This window comes from Cydia fagiglandana, chromosome 7 (genome assembly GCF_963556715.1).
Source record: "Cydia fagiglandana chromosome 7, ilCydFagi1.1, whole genome shotgun sequence".
NCBI lineage: Eukaryota > Metazoa > Arthropoda > Insecta > Lepidoptera > Tortricidae > Cydia > Cydia fagiglandana.
Genome location: NC_085938.1, coordinates 6,561,098 through 6,578,600, shown reverse-complemented (window position 1 = coordinate 6,578,600; position 17,503 = coordinate 6,561,098). Strand labels below are relative to the sequence as shown.

General features: G+C 39.4%; 1 protein-coding gene across 1 annotated transcript in view; it reads left to right on the top strand.

Annotated features, from left to right (window-relative positions):
* The window catches only part of LOC134666185 (Golgi-associated PDZ and coiled-coil motif-containing protein-like), a 77,925-nt gene extending 60,422 nt beyond the window's left edge, over positions 1-17,503 (top strand). Inside the window, exons 3-13 of the mRNA XM_063523336.1 lie at positions 5,572-5,626; positions 7,958-8,096; positions 8,609-8,714; positions 10,680-10,841; positions 11,648-11,773; positions 13,627-13,739; positions 14,307-14,402; positions 14,754-14,861; positions 16,046-16,200; positions 16,884-17,015; positions 17,382-17,503. Of these exons, the coding sequence (XP_063379406.1) occupies positions 5,572-5,626; positions 7,958-8,096; positions 8,609-8,714; positions 10,680-10,841; positions 11,648-11,773; positions 13,627-13,739; positions 14,307-14,402; positions 14,754-14,861; positions 16,046-16,200; positions 16,884-17,015; positions 17,382-17,503 (1,314 nt within the window). The remainder of the gene's footprint in view (positions 1-5,571; positions 5,627-7,957; positions 8,097-8,608; positions 8,715-10,679; positions 10,842-11,647; positions 11,774-13,626; positions 13,740-14,306; positions 14,403-14,753; positions 14,862-16,045; positions 16,201-16,883; positions 17,016-17,381) is intronic.

Sequence of the window (17,503 nt, the reverse complement as noted above, 5' to 3'; positions counted from 1 at the left end):
AGTTGCATAACGAAGTATGTATTTATGCAAAGTAAACGACTGAGCACCTATACGAGGCGTGCGTACGAAACAAGTTGCCAAATAAAACCTAAACAATGTCAGCCTCAATCAAAAGGTTGCACTAGAGATGTTGTACCGATTTGGAATAGGTACACTTCCTATTCAGAAATGTTTAATCCTTTTTGAAAGCAATTAACTAGTACCTATAGAGGTATTTATTTAAATACTTATGGATTTCTTGTTGACCGAACGTTAGCGAAGGTCTCCGTTACAGCTTGGCCAAAAATGCTTGCGTTATGTCCGGATGTACACTATCTCCTCAAAATACCTTCTTTAGTCGCTGCAACTATCATCTGCAAAGATGCTGTGGCCAATGATGACCTACTATAAACATTATTCAAATCAAACCATCTATTATTGTACCAACCTAAGACGTCCAGTTCTGAAAGCGACATCCATTTAGAACATAAGAAATTGCAGAACTATTGATAAGTCACGAACCTTTCGCCAACTAATTTGCATCTCAATGCATGCGGAGAAATTCTTATCGCGTCGTGTGCTTGTCTTAAACTATGAAAATACGCATTTTATGAGATATGGAGAAATGCATTGACTATAACCTCGTGCCGCCCAATGTGCAATACATTGTACAAAGTGACACTCAGCATAACTGCCCAGACTTTAGAAATTAAATTCAGAGCTAAACGCCCAGTGTGCAATACGCTGTACATAAAAGTTTATCAGATTTCAGTTTTAAATTTTCGCGCAAATTTGGAATTTACCTAGAGGTCGTGAATGGTCGGTTCAGTGGCGACCATTTTGACAGCTGACGTTTGACAGATATTCATCGACAGTGTTGTACTTCCGCAATTATTCAAACACGCGAGCCACATGGGTATATAATCTTGATTTATTAAATGAATCATGGTTTTTTCGTTTAGAGGGTGACATAAAAATTATCCTAAATGTTTGTTTTATTGAAATATACTGTTATTTTTTTACAAAGGCAAAAATTAATATTTTTTTTTCTTAATCGTAAGATTATGTTCATCAGATTGCACACTGGGCGCTACTGTTATAAAAATACATAATATAACCTACAACTGAAGGTTCTTTTGATAGTTTATTTTTAGGTCTGCATGATGATTTACTTGTTGAATACGAGCTGGAAGACTTTTTGCCATCACATAAAAAAATTGTGATCCTGAATACCAACTTTCTAGTGATGAACCAAATATATAGTCTTAGTGAAAAACAAAGTTTCGAAGAAAGTGATACTGAAATACAGCAAACATACAATAACTTATATATAAATAAGAAGGATATGAAGTGTTATGTTAAGGAAATTTATTAACTATTTTTCAGACCTTGTTATAAAGCATTTCAGTGTCAAATATGAATGTTATAACATACATAAAAAGTGGCCCAATACTAAAAAAAATATTTCAAATTATTTTTGACTTATGTTGCTTATTATGTAACTATTTAAGAAGAATAATAATAGTCAGAGGCTACATTATCGCGATTACATGCCTTAAAGTTGATTTAAAAAAAATATATTATATTACTTAACAACATCAATCAAAAACCCAATGTGCATTTAAATGAACAAAAGATACGAAGGTGGAATTCAGTTTAATGTATTCATTTTTATTCACATATACCCCCAAAAAAATATAAAAAATCCTGCTCGAGTTTTTTGTAAAAAAAAACTGTTTGAAGTGCGTGGGCAGTTACGACTTCAAAATATTATGGCTCATATATTGCACACTGGGCGTTTAGCTGATCTTGCGTTTTTTTTCTTGGGCGGCACGAGGATAAACTATCGATAGCTTCCGCATTAAAGCCGTGTCAATATGAAAGTAGCAAAACCATTTTTTAACTTTGCTCGGCGTTTCGTAATTCGGCGTTTGAGTTTCACAATTCACACACCACTGGTTTAAAATTTTACCAACCCATCCCATGTCATGTAACTTTTCCACCTGAGATAAGCAAGATATCATACGGCTACCGAAGCGAGCGAGCGTCTAAGTCCACAAACGAAGCAATAAGCTGTTCCGTCGCAGGGGAGATGGACCATCTAAATCTAGGAGAAGGATACTCCAAAATTAAAACCCGGAATGGCGAGTTACCGTAAGGCGCAAGTAGGGTCCAACCTATAATAAGCGGCAGATTACTGCTGCCGATCTGTCTCCGCACATATTGGGTCGCCTTTCCTGTGCAAAAAGACTGAAGCCGAGAGGGTAACGCAGGTGCCCGTCATCCGTACGTTTCCTTAATTCCGGCCCAGGCGATGTAATTATGTATGTTACACCATAAATCGTCTGCAATAGACGCAAAGGCCAATGTTGACCGAAGCGAATAATCCAAGGAGCCAAATCTTGTGCAGGTAGTTAAAAAAATAATACGTACGGTCTCATTCGGCAAAATGCATGAATTTTGGCATACAGGTAAGAAAATTTTTACATCAGGAAATAAATGTTAGTAAAAAACGAGTCGTCAAGCTTAATATTTTTTTCGCCTAAATAATAACTTCAAATACTGGTTCCGATATTTTGATCGTTGTGTTAAGTAAGTATATGTTGTTCAATAAAGCTTATGGGTGGATTATGTTATTAAGCTATAAAATGAAGTTTTTCCACAAGGCATGTGACCGGCACCAAGTAAATCATTTGTTTGTTTTCGAAATTCGCTTATCTGTTACGTGTTTCCTCTCCATATTTTCTTTTCCAACAGCTTGTAGTGGGTATTGATTTCTAACTGTTGTCTTCATTTATAGAAAGCAGTAACTTGTGTTACAACATAGGCTTGACTCTTTAATCTCTGAACTGAGAAGAATAGTTAGCACAAGATTTCTCTTGCTGACACACAGTAGGAAAACTCCTTTATCTTTACGCAGGTAATTATACTGATTAGATGTGTTGTGTTACATAAGTATACATTAGCTCAGTAAACGTAATATAGCCTCTGATATAATTATCAACAGAATGTTATTTTGTTAATGATAATTCTAATTAATTACATTTAAACGAGCATTTTTGGAAGTTATTTAACGCACTTCGTTATAGCGTTGGGGTTTAGCCAGCTACAAATATACCTATACATAGATTACTTGTATTAGCATGTGATGTGTGTACACACCGGGAGCGAGTCGGAAGTGTAATGGTATCTCTTGGCCGAGTAAGCGAATGCAGTGGCCATCTCAAGTGGATGCAACGCGAGCGGCTGCGCGCCGGTGGTCCATTTTGTATGCATTCATAACTTTACAAGTACCTACCAATACTACCAATGCATGTTTATTGTGAATATGATGATACGGTCGTCATACTGATGATGTTACAACTTGGTTTTTTATTATTATTTATTTAGAAAGAGAGTCTAGCAACAACGCGCTCGTTAGGACTAAAGCAGGTATATACTCGTACTTGTTCGAATAACTAAACTTCACAATTGTCTTAGTTCCGCCAACCGTGCCCATGAATTCAGGCGTGGCTGCTTGTTTGCAATTTTGTCAGTAAAGACCTCATGATCGATCAGTGTTTCTCGTGATCAAGTTGGGACCTTGGGGTCTATCGGAGCTATAAATCAGATTGCAATTGACACTGCAGATCGCAGCCGTTTGTTAATGTCTGTTTGCTGACATGACGGGGTGCGGTGGCCACTCACACAGTCAAGATGTTAAAAGCAGTACCTATACTAGTTTCTTAACCCCCGACTCAAAAAGAGGGGAGTTATATAGGTATATGATATCTGTTTAGTTAGTACAACTCTTATCCAGTACGATTGAGAAAACTCTTGATGCACACCCCTCTTTATCCAACTGTGACAAACAATAACGGCAATCTCCTTTAAACCATCTACGTTAACGTCATTCACTGTTGGCTTGACGTTTGACAGATATCGTCTTACCATCGTATCACGATCGTTGGCAACCAATTAGTTGTATCCTATGTTGACCAACTTACCTTTACTGTAAGACTGATGTTGGCTAGGCTTTTTCTAGGCCAGATTTCAATAGGTACTTTAGGTATTTAGCGTACATACGTAACTGATAATAAAATCATCATTTCTGATTACACTTAAAATACTGTTTCTAAACGGTGTTTCCACTGGTCACGTCACGTATAAAGGTCAAACGATTTATGTGCGCGTGCCCACTGTTGACACCGCTAACATCTGTCGTTTTAAGTCCAATTTACTGATCCCGCCCTGCCCGGATTAAACTTAATTCTATTGCATTATTGCTTCTCTGAAATGAAATGGCATATGTATACCGGCACTTTAAGAACTTGAATACGTTTAAAACATTGGATAATGAAGTTGCATTTTGGAAGCGTGCGTGGATTTACAATGATGGGCACAAAAGCTTAGACATGCGATTGTGGAATTCATCGTGGTGTCGTCTCACGTGTAAAATGATATTTTGCTTGTGTTTATTACCTACAGCTATAGTTGTTTTACAAATATGGGCATATAGAATTTGAAAAATTGTTTTTTATTACTTTTTATTTGTTAAAGTTCGTAGTATGGAATACAACTTCTCATAAAATATTTATATCCTTCTGTCTAAATTGTATGTAACGAAGATCGCTTGAAAGTTTATTTGGTACTGTTTAGTTAAATACAACTCTTAAAGTCATGAGTGTTTTGGCCTCCTTGCAGAAGTCCTCGTTGTCCTGAATTAATTAAGGTTTAGAGAAATTGTACCCTCTTCTAGACATTATTTTATAAGTAGGTATCCACAATCCCTACTTATAAAATAGTATAATAGTGTAATACTAATACCTACCTTCAAAATACTTAATACTTATTCAAAATAATAATAACCTACCTACTTGGCGACATCTTTATACGAGTTTAAATCGGTGAATTTGAATAGAGTGGGTGATGAGAAATGGTCTGCCGTGTTTGATACCCATTAAATTTTAATTGGATGGCAGATAATTTACCTTCTGTATAGTCGGTTTTAAATACACATATATATTAGATGCCCTAAAACATATGATGAACACTTTGTCAAGATAAGTGTGTATTCTTCTAATATTTTTGAACACACTTGTTTGCAACAGTGGGGTCGATGATAAACTGTTCCAATCATTTCTGATCTCATAATCCTTCCGTCCTCATTTTAGTTATGCAACTGTTTTTTTAAAGCAGCAAAATTTGTGACATGGTCGCTATATCAGTTAGTTTGAAATCGCTATAATATTTATTTAAAATGTGGTGGCAATTCGAGTGCAGAATTAAAACATCGATAGACTTATGGTTTAAATAGAGCCAGTTCATACATTACAGTTTAGACTGTCAACAATTAGGTATTGTTAAGGAGAGAAAACACCATACATCATTAAAATACAGGATTTAATACATAAAACACGGAAAACAGGCGTAGCTTCAAGTAAAACACACTCCGACGCAGTAATGGCGGGCGATCCTTGTCTGACAGTCCGGGCCGCTTCAGTCGTGGTGTCACCATTGACACCGAGCGTAGGGCAGCGTTCGAGCAAACCACATAATCGGTTATCAGCTTATAACATTTTATTTCTAAATTATTGTTTTTTTTTGTTTCAGGCGGAGCTGGTGGACATGAGAGCGGAGCTCGTGCAGGCGCGGGCTGCCGCGGCCGGTGAGCTACATTTTAATTGTTTATTGCAGCGGTCGGCAACCTTTTAGCAGCCAAGGGCCACATAGCAGTTAACGATATGGACGCCGGCCGCACTCTGTTAATATGTATGACTTTATCAGATATTGTCATTTGTCAATATTACATACAAAGTGGCCAGGGAGACTGGCGGGCCGCAAGTAAGAGGTTCGCGGGCCGCATGCGGCCCGCGGGCCGCGGGTTGCCGACCGCTGGTTTATTGTATGCATTGAGAGTGCAATTTTATGATAAACCTTACTTATAAATACTCCATTCTCCTTGACTTTATCGGCTTAAAAAGATAATGCTCGCAAATTCGTAGCTGAAAGGAAATTCCGCGTAAGCTTGTTTAAGTTAAAACGGGACATATAATTTATAGAATTAATGTCGGTTATACAGTCTACACAGCTAGGGGTCAGCGGCGCGAACTGCCGGTTCTGGCCATACAAATTTAGTCCCAAGAGCTTTCCTTAACTATTACAGTTTGGTTAGTAAATACTATCTTGTGGAAAGAAGCGTAATTAGCGTCCTGCGGTATCCCGTCATAAAATAAGCGGAATTGCCTTACTAAATGCCAACTACTAGTAACTAGGTACTGAAATGTGTGACCACCGCCTACGATCACTTACGTTTCCATTCACCTAATTGATATCTAGTTGGATGTGGATTGCGTAGCTACAATGTCGTTACAGACAGGATAAAAAGGAAGAATAAAAGAGAAAAATTGGTGCTACAGTCCAGAGTGCTTAATTTTCGGCAATAAAGCGTGATGCCGCGATACGATATACATAGTTCGTTTTTTTTAGCATTAGAAAGAAGTACAAAGAAGGTAAGCGATCTTGACATGTCTTTTAATTGAAAAACGCTTTTGAAAAATCAGTAACTATTACTTATGAAAGTAGAAGAATATAAATTATCGTATTAGATTCATAATTGTTACATATTTGCAGAAACTTATTTTTAAAACGTGTTTTTCATCAATTAAAAGACACATCAAGATTGTTTACCTTTTTTCTAATGCTAAAAAAACGAACTATAGTGTACCTGTAGTCGAACGGACCTACGGTAGGTACGGTCTTTGAAACCGGCGCATTCCAATATGCGGAAACATTACTTACGTAAGCGATTTCTTAATATTATTATTTTTATTCAGTCAATGTTTTATAGAGAACAAATTTGAGTGATTGCAAATGTAGTTTTATATGTCACTTCGCCAGTTATATCTACAATCAATCACCGCATGTTGATAGGTCATAAATTAGGCAAATTTTGGGAGACGCGCCGCCGTAGGACGTTAAGGGAAAGTCAAGTGTTGATTTCCGTCGTGTTAGGCCATCTGCTGCGTAATAAACGGGGTGTGACAGTTAACATGCGAACACAAATTTGATGGATCACAAGTCACAGTTCGTGGACAGGAGAGTCAAAGTCATTAAGTCATAAATACGTACGCGTGGCATACTTTCAAATAAGAATGTATATTTTCATGAAATTAAATTATGACCATATCCAATTTGCGATTTGTTTTTTCTATAGGTACGGTTTGGCTCTGATTAGCTGTTGATGTTAATATCGTTCAACATTGTCTTGTTTGTCAGCGTAATTTAAATTTAGAATTCTTATCTTCAGACTACATTTGTCAATAAATATGTGCTGTATATGAAGCCTTTTATCTATCATTCGTTTTAAGACTTACCTATACCTATCCCGTCTATACAGGATGTCCCAGAATTCGACGTCAAGCCGTAAACGGATGATAGACCAAGTCATAACAGTTATCATAAAAATACAAAAAAAAATCCAACTCATGTTCTTTAAAAATTATGGTCACTTTTTAAAATTCACTAAAAAATCCACACCCTGTAATTATTCAAGATTACACAATAATAAAAAATTAGAATAAATTATGGAATTTGTAGTAACAAGAGTTAAAGAACCATTACAGGTTGTGGATTTTTTAGTGAATTTTTAAAGTGACCATAATTTTTAAAGAACATGAGTTGGATTTTTTTTGTATTTTTATGATAACTGTTATGACTTGGTCTATCATCCGTTTACGGCTTGACGTCGAATTCTGGGACACCCTGTACTTATCACTTAACTCTTCCGACGTATTGGTGTGATGGAAAGGGACAAACGATTATTATCGGCTTGTCAACTTTAATAAACGTTTATGAATTAGGGGGTATATATTTTTTTTTGCCAAGACCATAAACCTTTAAAATCTATTTTTTGATTTTACCTATACGATATTTAAGCATTATGAATATAAAATTTGCAAACAAAACGATTCAAGAGTATCTTAATATTTATCGTCAGGATTAGCGGACGGCGACGACACGGCGGGCAGCGTGTCAGACGCATCCCGCGCTCGCGCCGAAGCCGCGCAGCTCGCGCGAGAGAACGCCGCGCTCCGTGAGACCGTGCTCGCACTACATTCAGAACTCTTCGGCGCCAGGTGCACGGTTCATCTAATCATCTCTTTCTCTCTCCACACAGGATCAGTCGTGCGCTGCTCTTCTCAAACAGTTGCCGGCGATCAGGATCGCAGGTCAGGACCTAGTCATCGGTCTACCTTGTCGGAGGCTTTGCTGCTCTCAATCGTCACTCAAGGATGAGCAATGTGCCGCGCCCACTATTGCTCAAGTCTAGCAACTTGGTTTTATGTCGAATCGCCTCTGAATTTTCTGAATTGCGCCTTAGCTTCCTGGACAGGTGGACAGGCTTTACTAATACTTAAACGAATAGATGTAGGTCATCTAATTTCGATTATATTATGAAACTAAGGGTGCCAAATGGCGTCATTTCAGACAAAAGTAGTTGTAAGTTCAAGCCCCTAACCTGCCCACCTTTTTGTTTATATTACATGTATTTTTTATGGGATATTATGAAATAAAAATAAACCTGCCCACTTTAAGTGTATAATTGCACATTCGTAATATCGTCAATAATGTAATTGTTTTTCATTAGACTGGCGACCAAATACCTGGACAAGGAGTTGGCGGGGCGGATACAGCAATTGCAGCTACTCGGCAGGGACATGCGTGCAGAAGTACGGGACTCGCTTTGGGCTCAGGTTAGCCGTTAAATTTATAATCGGTAGACCGTATACGACTCACCAGTTTTTCATTTTCAAAAGATTCCCAATTGTATACATTCTAATGCCTATGATACTGAACCAGTACAGACAGTAAATTTCTGTAGACTAAGTAGCCGCTATTTCGAACATTTGATTTCGAAGACTGATTGCGTTATTTTTTTTTCTTAAGGTCTGAGTGGTACGAAACTAATACGACGAATTCGTTGTCAAGTGCGAACCGGTCGTCCTAGGGATTGACAGAATGCAGGTTCATAATACATAATTCTCTTTATTCTGTACTATTTAGTGCAGTGTTTTTCAAAGTGTGGGTCGGGACCCCCAGGGGGGTCGCGGCACTTGTCCAGGGGGGTCGCGAAGCTCAGCTTTGAAAGAAACTTATGGAAAGCAGATTTCATTTTTTTACTTAAAAATATTCCAACCCTCTAAAATTTAATGGTCGTTAACGTACATATCAATAAAACAAAACATTCTTAGATATAGGTAAACTGTATTTATTAAAAAGTTAAATAAGTTAAGATCTGTTAGGCTAGTCAAATTAGATTTTTTCCAGGAATTAATTCTCAGCAAGCTGGAAATCGTCTTAATAACTTCATTTGGTTCTAACCCCCCGCAGCAAACATAGGGAAAAAGTGGTTTCAGTTAAGTCTCACGAAATTTTAGTATGATGTTCATTTGGCTCTCCTGATTATTTTTTAGTATGTGCACAATTGTCTCAGAAGTATACTTTCAAAATAATCAATGTAATTGTTTTATACAAAATATGTGTTTGTTTACCATTTTTACGTAATTCCTCCTCCTGACAGTTGGTAACTGCACCTTATAACGTCAGTAACTATCAGTGCGCGTCATAACAATATATCGATTTTAGAAAACATGTCGCGTAAATAGAAAATTATATACTTGATTATTTCTGAAAGTATACTTCCGAGAGAGTTGGGCCCATACAAAAAAATAATCAGGAGAGCCAAATTAATATCATACTAAAATTTCGTGAGATTTAACTGAAACCACTTTTTCCCTATGTTTGCTGCGGGGTCCTTAGTGTAATCCGAGTTTGCTCCATTCCACGAGTTGTGGAAAAAATGCTGCTCTTTTTCAGTTTTTTGCTTGTATAGTTCAAAAACGGTACGTCGGAAGGAAAATTTGCTCTAATCATGATAAAAATTGATATCTGAGGATCCGAAAAGTAAGTACCTTAATATGAATTAGTACCTAGTCAAACATCGTAAAAAATGGCAGCCACTTTGAATTTGTTTTTTTTTTTGGTAACTTTTTGTTAAAATCTACTATTTTTACCAATGTCTGATCCACAACAAGCTTGCTGGTAGTGATGTTAATTTTGACGGTGGGCTCCTTCTATTTCGAGTGGCTCAATTCAATCCAAGGTAAAATGTATCTCCCAAGGCTTCGAAAATTAATCCACACCTCCTGGGATGGAGCAAACTCAGGACCAAATGAAGATATTAAAATGATTTCCAGCTTGCTGGGAATTAATTCCTCAAAACGCTTTTTTGGATCTTATGAACCGTGATAGGTAGACAGTTGAAATTTTTACAGATGATGTATTTTTGTTGCTGCTATAACAACAAATACTAAAAAGAATATATTTAATAAATATTTTAGTGAGGCTCCCATACAACAAACGTGATTTTTTTGCCATTCCGACTCGCACTTGGCCGGTTTTTTTTGTTTTGATATCGACCATTGATGGACTGTGCGGAAAGAAAAGAGCCGTAGAATGTATGGAATCCCCTACATTTCACGACTGTTCCTTTTCCGCACAGACTCTATAGATATCTATATATGTAGATAGAAAAACGTAGAAACGGGGTATGGGGGTCGCGAAAAAAAATTTGTGGTCATAAAGGGCCGTGACACCATAAAGTTTGAAAAACACTGATTTAGTGTGATTAATAAAAAAACGTATGGGTTCGATGGCAGGTAGAGGCGGAGATCCTACTGCAGCGACACAAGACTCTTGTGCGCGTGTGCCGCGGGCTAGCGCCGTGCCCCGCGCGGCCCGCGCGCTCCCCGCGCCCGCCGCGCCCGCGCACCGTGCGCGTGCGCCGCTCGCCGCACCTAGGGCTCGGCATCTCCGTCACGGTGAGTAACCTATTGTAGTCATCAAGAAAATATTGTATTTTTTTAAATTATGAATGGCCTTACTCATGGCCACAGACTAGCCAAGGCGTAGACGTGGCCTACGATGGAGCGAGCTCGCCCAGAAGGTGCCTGTATAATATATGTATGTGGTGTGTATTTGTGAAATATAGGAGAAAACCTCGCTACTAATCGTGTACCTACATAGTAGCGCTATTCAATAGTAGTATGTATTACAAGGGATCAAAATGATATATTTCCGTCAAGGGCGTACATTGAATCCTGAATGAAGCGATGGATTCTATGATAGAATCCTGAGCGTAATGAGGGATTCATGTGTTAACGCCTAAGACGAAATAATTTTGATACCGTGTATGTGACACATGCTGCTTTTCCCATCTATGAGGGAATTATGATGCTTAAACAGATTATTTAAGCTAAAAAAATAATGTGCAAAGAAATGAAGAAATAGTGTGCTAGAACAGAAAAGTGTTACTTTGATCCCTCCTAGCAGGGAAGAAAAGTGCCACTTTGATCCCTCCTAGCAGGGAAGAAAAAGCCCTTTTTCGAATTGGTGGTGTGAAAAAGATATTTAGTTAATTATATTTGGTACAAAAGGTTCAGGTTTTACTTCAGCCAGCCAGCTAAAGCTAGACCTGAAGGATCTGATTCATTCCGTTGTCTCTGCGGATATTCGGTGTACCGACCGGCGTAGATGGCTTGAAAACCGGGGGATTCCTACTTGACCGCTTATCGTGACGGTTTTTACTATTTTTTTTCCATAAACTATCATTTTGCTAAATTTGTAGGGCGGGCGGGAGCATGGCGTTCCAATATTGATCTCGGAGCTGGAGGCGGGCGGGCCGGCCGCGCTCACCGGCGAGCTGTACGTGGGCGATGCCATCCTGGCCATCGACGACCGGGACCTGACGCAGGTATAACCTTACCTGAACCTTAATACTATGACGATACCGGTTGTTTTTCAATATGACTGTTATACTGGCACCTGCTAACTCGGTAGCTAGCGGCTTTGCGATAATAGAGACAATGGCCTTTGTTTGAAAGATTAAGGCTCGAAGCGAAAAATTCACCTGAGAAGAGCCGTACTATACTGTCTGATGGGTGTGGACGATGGACTGACAGCAGCGGTGTTGTAAGGTTGTAGAGCAGGCACATCCTAATAATCCTGATCCTAGAGCGGGAAGCTATTTCGTGAACTTGGCTTTTCATTATTCCCATAACATTGCTAACTAAACCATAATTCGTTTGTAATATTTCCGCTCAATTGTAAAACATGCTGTGTACACTTGTTTTGGATCTCGTGCTAGATTTAAGCCATAATGTGCAAATGTATTTACCCATGATATTGTACGATGTCTGTTTAGTGTACCTAATAAAGTAAAATAAAATAAAGATATTTAACTAAAATCGGAAATTGAAGGCTATTTATTTTTATTTATGTTTATTTTTATTTCCGGTATTAACCTGGAATCTTAAACTTTTTAGCGTCACAGATAGGAAAACCCTGCAATTATTTTCGGCTGGAGACGGCAGGTTCCTTACGCAATTAAATAATTATAAGTATTATAACATTTTTAAAACTACATAGGTAGGTACCATATAGGTATTCATAAAACCGGTACACTGAAAGCAGCGTCAACGGTTATGACATGACATGTGGAAGGATTCTAAAATTTAAAGACAATTTGGCAACAGTCAAGTCTCTTCTAGTGCTAGTAAATTACACTATAAAATGATGTGTCACCCTTGAGCTACTATTTAAATATACTGCAGGCTGCAGCAATGATTCACCGAATATAATACGAATAATCCTCGTAATAACTCGGTTTAGATGTGTGCTCTCAACGAGTATTATAAAAGATCTTAAGTCGCGAGAGCTAGAGCCAGACTTGAGATTTTCAGAACGGCTTGTGATGCGAATTGCTAATAAACGGATGAGTAATTGTTTGTGAACACTCTAGAATTTCGCGGAACACTCATATCTGACGGTGCTACTTTTTGAGCTATGTATTGATTTAAACTAATGCTATTCTTGGTATGCTTTTAGGTCATGTTTGATTTTGAGTACATTAGAATGCCGTCGTCAAGCAGATATAAATATCGCAGGATTTAGTATGGTGACAATTTTCCAAACAATGTTGTTTATTTATAAGTTAACCTTGACATGATGTTAGTTAGACAAGAGGTGCTGGTTTGCCTTGTTTGTACCTGTGTCATGTGTGTGTTGTGTACATGAACAAAGATGAAGAGTTGTTATTTCTTGGTGTAACAGTAGGTATAGCACCTATATTTGTTTTTATGAGCTATTAACTTTACTGTACATTATAGGAAACTATAAAAAAGGGATTGTCTCTATTAATCGATTAGGCTAAACAGAAAAAACTTTGTGATCGCCTTAGACCACTATTTCCTAAACTAGGGGCGCGACCCATTGGTGAGTCCCGTGCGAATATTGAGTGGGCCCTGACGACATTCCGACCGATCGGGCGATCTCTACGTTATGCATTACTAATAATATTTTATGCCCCCTTTTTAAGATGAGTCCCGAATTTGGCACTTTTTGTTAGATGGAAGCCCAGTCAACTTTTGGAACCACTGCCTTAGACCAGAGCTTTTCTGTCAGATAGTGCTCTTATCCGAGATTGGGGGCCAGATCAAGATCTTGGTTCCGTCTACGATTTCGTTATTCAGTATTAATCGATGAGTGTGAATCGTTGCGTGCCATTTGCATGATAATAATGATATATGATTGTGTGACGTGTTTTAGGCGTGCCACAAGGAGGCGGTGGCGGCGCTGCAGAGCGTGAAGGGCGACTGCGCGCTGTGCGTGCAGTTCATCGCGGCTGACGACGACGACCGCCTCTCCGACGACAACTACCGGTAACTGTTCTCGTAACGTGCTGCTAAGCGGTGTAGTATCTTTTCGAGCGATCTTCTTCTTCTTAGTCGGATACTCTTGTTAGAGCAGTCGTGGTCATTGACGTTTCGAGCGATGACGCCATACCTTTGGCCTATACTCGTGTAGATGGCGACACCTTTTGATATTTAACAAATTTTACACATCAGTGATAGACCAAGGATCAAATTCAAATGGAGTTCTAAAAGTTTTAAACATATTGTGTTGAAAGATGGCAGTAAATTTACTGTGACTACGAAATTTGCCAATACGCCTTCTATACTAAATTCTCTTTGCCTCAGATTAAAAAAGTCAAAGAAATAAAAAATAATGTTCAAAATAATGTGTGAAATATTCCCTTTGCGGCATAAAATGGCTAAAAAGCGAAACGAGTTAAATTTTTGGAGGTGACCCCACCAGTAATGGACAAGGTGTACCTAAGGATCATGCATTGATTTTGTAACCACCAATTTGAACGCATGAATTGTCCATTTCTGGTGCCTGTCAGCTTAGTGTCTGACACTGGTGCGCTAACAGTGTTGTCGGTGCAGGTTTCCCCTGTACCCCGAGGACGGGGAGGTGTTCGGCGCGGAGGGCGACGGCTCCGGCGCCACGCCCACTGCGCCCCGGACCCCGGACTATGACAGGTAACTTTACCTTTTCTAAATACTTAATATGTTTTTTTATTAGCTTCATAAATCATAATACTACTGCACGTAACACAAATAAGCTTAAAGTAAAAATGTATCGCAGAGAATACCATGTTCTACTATTTATGGGAAAAATCGTAACGTCAAATACTTATGAAAACAATATGACATTATAGTGGCACTTCCACACTTTATCCCTTCAAAGTCTGCGCGTTACGTTAGTAAGCTTAGACGGACATTACCTATGCAACAATATTTTAATATTGAACTTAAAGATTCATTATTTTATTCTGTGATGCTGTGATTGTCAAACGTTTACTATAATGAGGGCTAGCGTTGTTGACACAGGCCTCACTCGGCGGCCGGCTCGACAGACTCGCGCTCGCCGCGGCCGCACTACCCCGAGTACAACAACATCAACAACAACTTGTCCATACTCGACATGGACGACGACAGGTTGGTCGCTTTACTAAGCTTTACACACAGTGACTCGATTTAGACTGTGAGGAATCTTAATCAGCGACGGTCTTTCTGAAGTTTAAACGATTTGTTTAAGAAAGTATTAGGAAAAAATGCGGAGAGATGTAAGAGAGGAGGTAAGCCAAGGAAAAGGTGGTTGGACTGTCTGCGAAACATTATAAAAATAAAGGATGTGAATGATGAGATAACAGGAGACAGAGTAGTTATACTGTATGCATTATTATTTGCGTTATTTGACATCTGTCACTCACAACAGCAATACAACGTAAAATGTCTTGCACATCGAAATCACAAAGGAAAACAATTGCACTGCGAACGTTTACGTTCTACGTCTTTTTTTTTAATTTTAGGGTTGGCCGGACACCACCGTTATGAATCGGTAGTTGTCTAAGTAAATCGATATGAATTTTTCATTTTTCTTTTAATAAAAGTAAGGAAAAGGTGGATAATTAACTGTAAATATGGATATATTTATCGTCACCTAACAGACAACAAATTTGACACAGAAATAACATAACTAAACTTTAAAATAGATCCCCAGTTAGTTTAGATTTTGACGATGGGTGCGACCTACTCGGTCGGTGTATTAAATGCATTTACCTTGCGGGAGAACCATATAATTCTAGCTTTATTTAAATCACAAATAAAAATTCATTATACGTCACAATTCGATACCTCAGTCTACGTGCCATCCAATCGTAATCGCTTGCTGTGACAATCGATTTGGGTTAGTTACATCTCTATATACGTCAGTCACAATGTGTCAAATAACGCAAATAATAATGCATACAGTATAGTACCTATGAAAAAAATGATGCGTCGACCCCAACTATAAGACCGCAAACGAATGATGATTTCTGTAAATTTAACATCATGACTTTTGTTGCTCTTGTAAAACAGTTTCACTACACCTTATAAAACGAAGTCCTCCGCCGAGTCTTTTGTCTGTATGTTCGCGATAAACTCAAAAACTACAAAACATTTTGATGCGATTTTCACCTATCCATAGATTCTTGAAGATGAAGGTTTAAGTGTATTATAATTTGTTAAAGTTTTGTGTAACCTGTACAAAGTCGGGGCGGGTCGCTCAGGTCGCTAGTATATTTATATAGGAAACTTGTGCATGTGCAGTCACCATCACAGTAAATGTGACGTTGCAGCATCCGCATCTCGGCGGACGGGCGGGTGGGGCGCGCGGGGCGCGGCGGGTACGGCGCGCTGCCGTCCGCGTCCGCGTCGGCCGACTCCACGCCTGTGCACCAGCGCCGCCAGCCCACCAAGAAGAAACGCAAGCCGCAGGACTGGCGCACTAAAGGTGTCCATACACGACGCCTTTGTCCCAATACCCCCTATTACTGCAATGTTCTGCCGCCAGAGTGCAGCACTAGCACATACATCGTCGGCGTAAGTCACAAACCTCGGAACTCCTGCGGGTTTAGGTATAGGTTTACGAATTTAAGTATTGTCGTCCAAGGTAGCAATTACTGATTTCCTTGACAAGTTACGAGGTTTGCGACTTAAGCCGACGACATATTGGAAACCATGTATTAACTCATACCTACATTATTATGCCTTAAAATAGTTTTTTGATAGTAAAGTTGATGAAAAATGATCAAGGCGGTTTGTTTACACAGACCACGAAACACGAAAATCGAAACTTCGTTATCTGCCTCTCTTACGCTCGAATATACAATAGTGATAGAGAGGCGACGAAATTTAGATTTTCGTGATTAGCGCTTCAGTTTGTGCTAGTAGCGTCCTCTATGCGGAGTTTTGCGTAATATTTCCTGTTTTTGACTTCATAAGTAGCGCATATTTTATACTTCTTCTAGGATGGTGGTACTGGTGCTCGACGCGGTCCCAGTACATGTCATCTTGAAACTTAAGTAATTGTCAATAGAGACAGCAGGGTGTCATCTATTGGGAATTAGCACCACCACCTTTCGGTTATATGTAATACCTTTTCGCTAAGAGTAATCATGTAATACTTATTACCAGGAGCGTACCACACGGTGGAGGACGCGCAGTCGTCGGACGAGAAGCCGGAGCCGGCCGCGCCCGCGCCGCCGCCGCCGCCCGACACCAACGGCGCCGACACTAAGAAGCGGGACGCGAAGACATTTCGGATAGGTAAGTGTTCAATGGGTGTCAAGATATAAAGTTGGTCAAGCAGATCTTGTCAGTAAAAAAGGCGGTAAATTTGAAAAATGTAGGCGCAAAGGGATATCGTCTAATAGCATAATTTGAACTTCGCGCTTTTTTTTTACTGACAAGATTTGCTTGACCATTTATATATGTAGCGAGTGGTTCGAAAAATGGAATCTTGAGCGTTGCGAGGGTTTCAAAGCACACGCGTGTTGTCGGGTTAAACAAAATTGCCCCCGAGTGTGCAACAATTATGCCCCCGAATGCAACTTTGTTATCAGTTTTTGAAGTGCAAAGCGAGCCTTTCCGAGCCGGTGTGGTGAAAATGAAATAACATCAGTTGTTGTGCAGGTTCGGCGCGGCGCGTGGAGGCGCTCGTGAACGGGTCGGGCGCGCGCGCGCGGGCGGCGGGAGGGAGTGCGGGCGCGGCGCCGGCGGGCGACGGCGACCCCGACTTCGGCACGCCCGTCTGA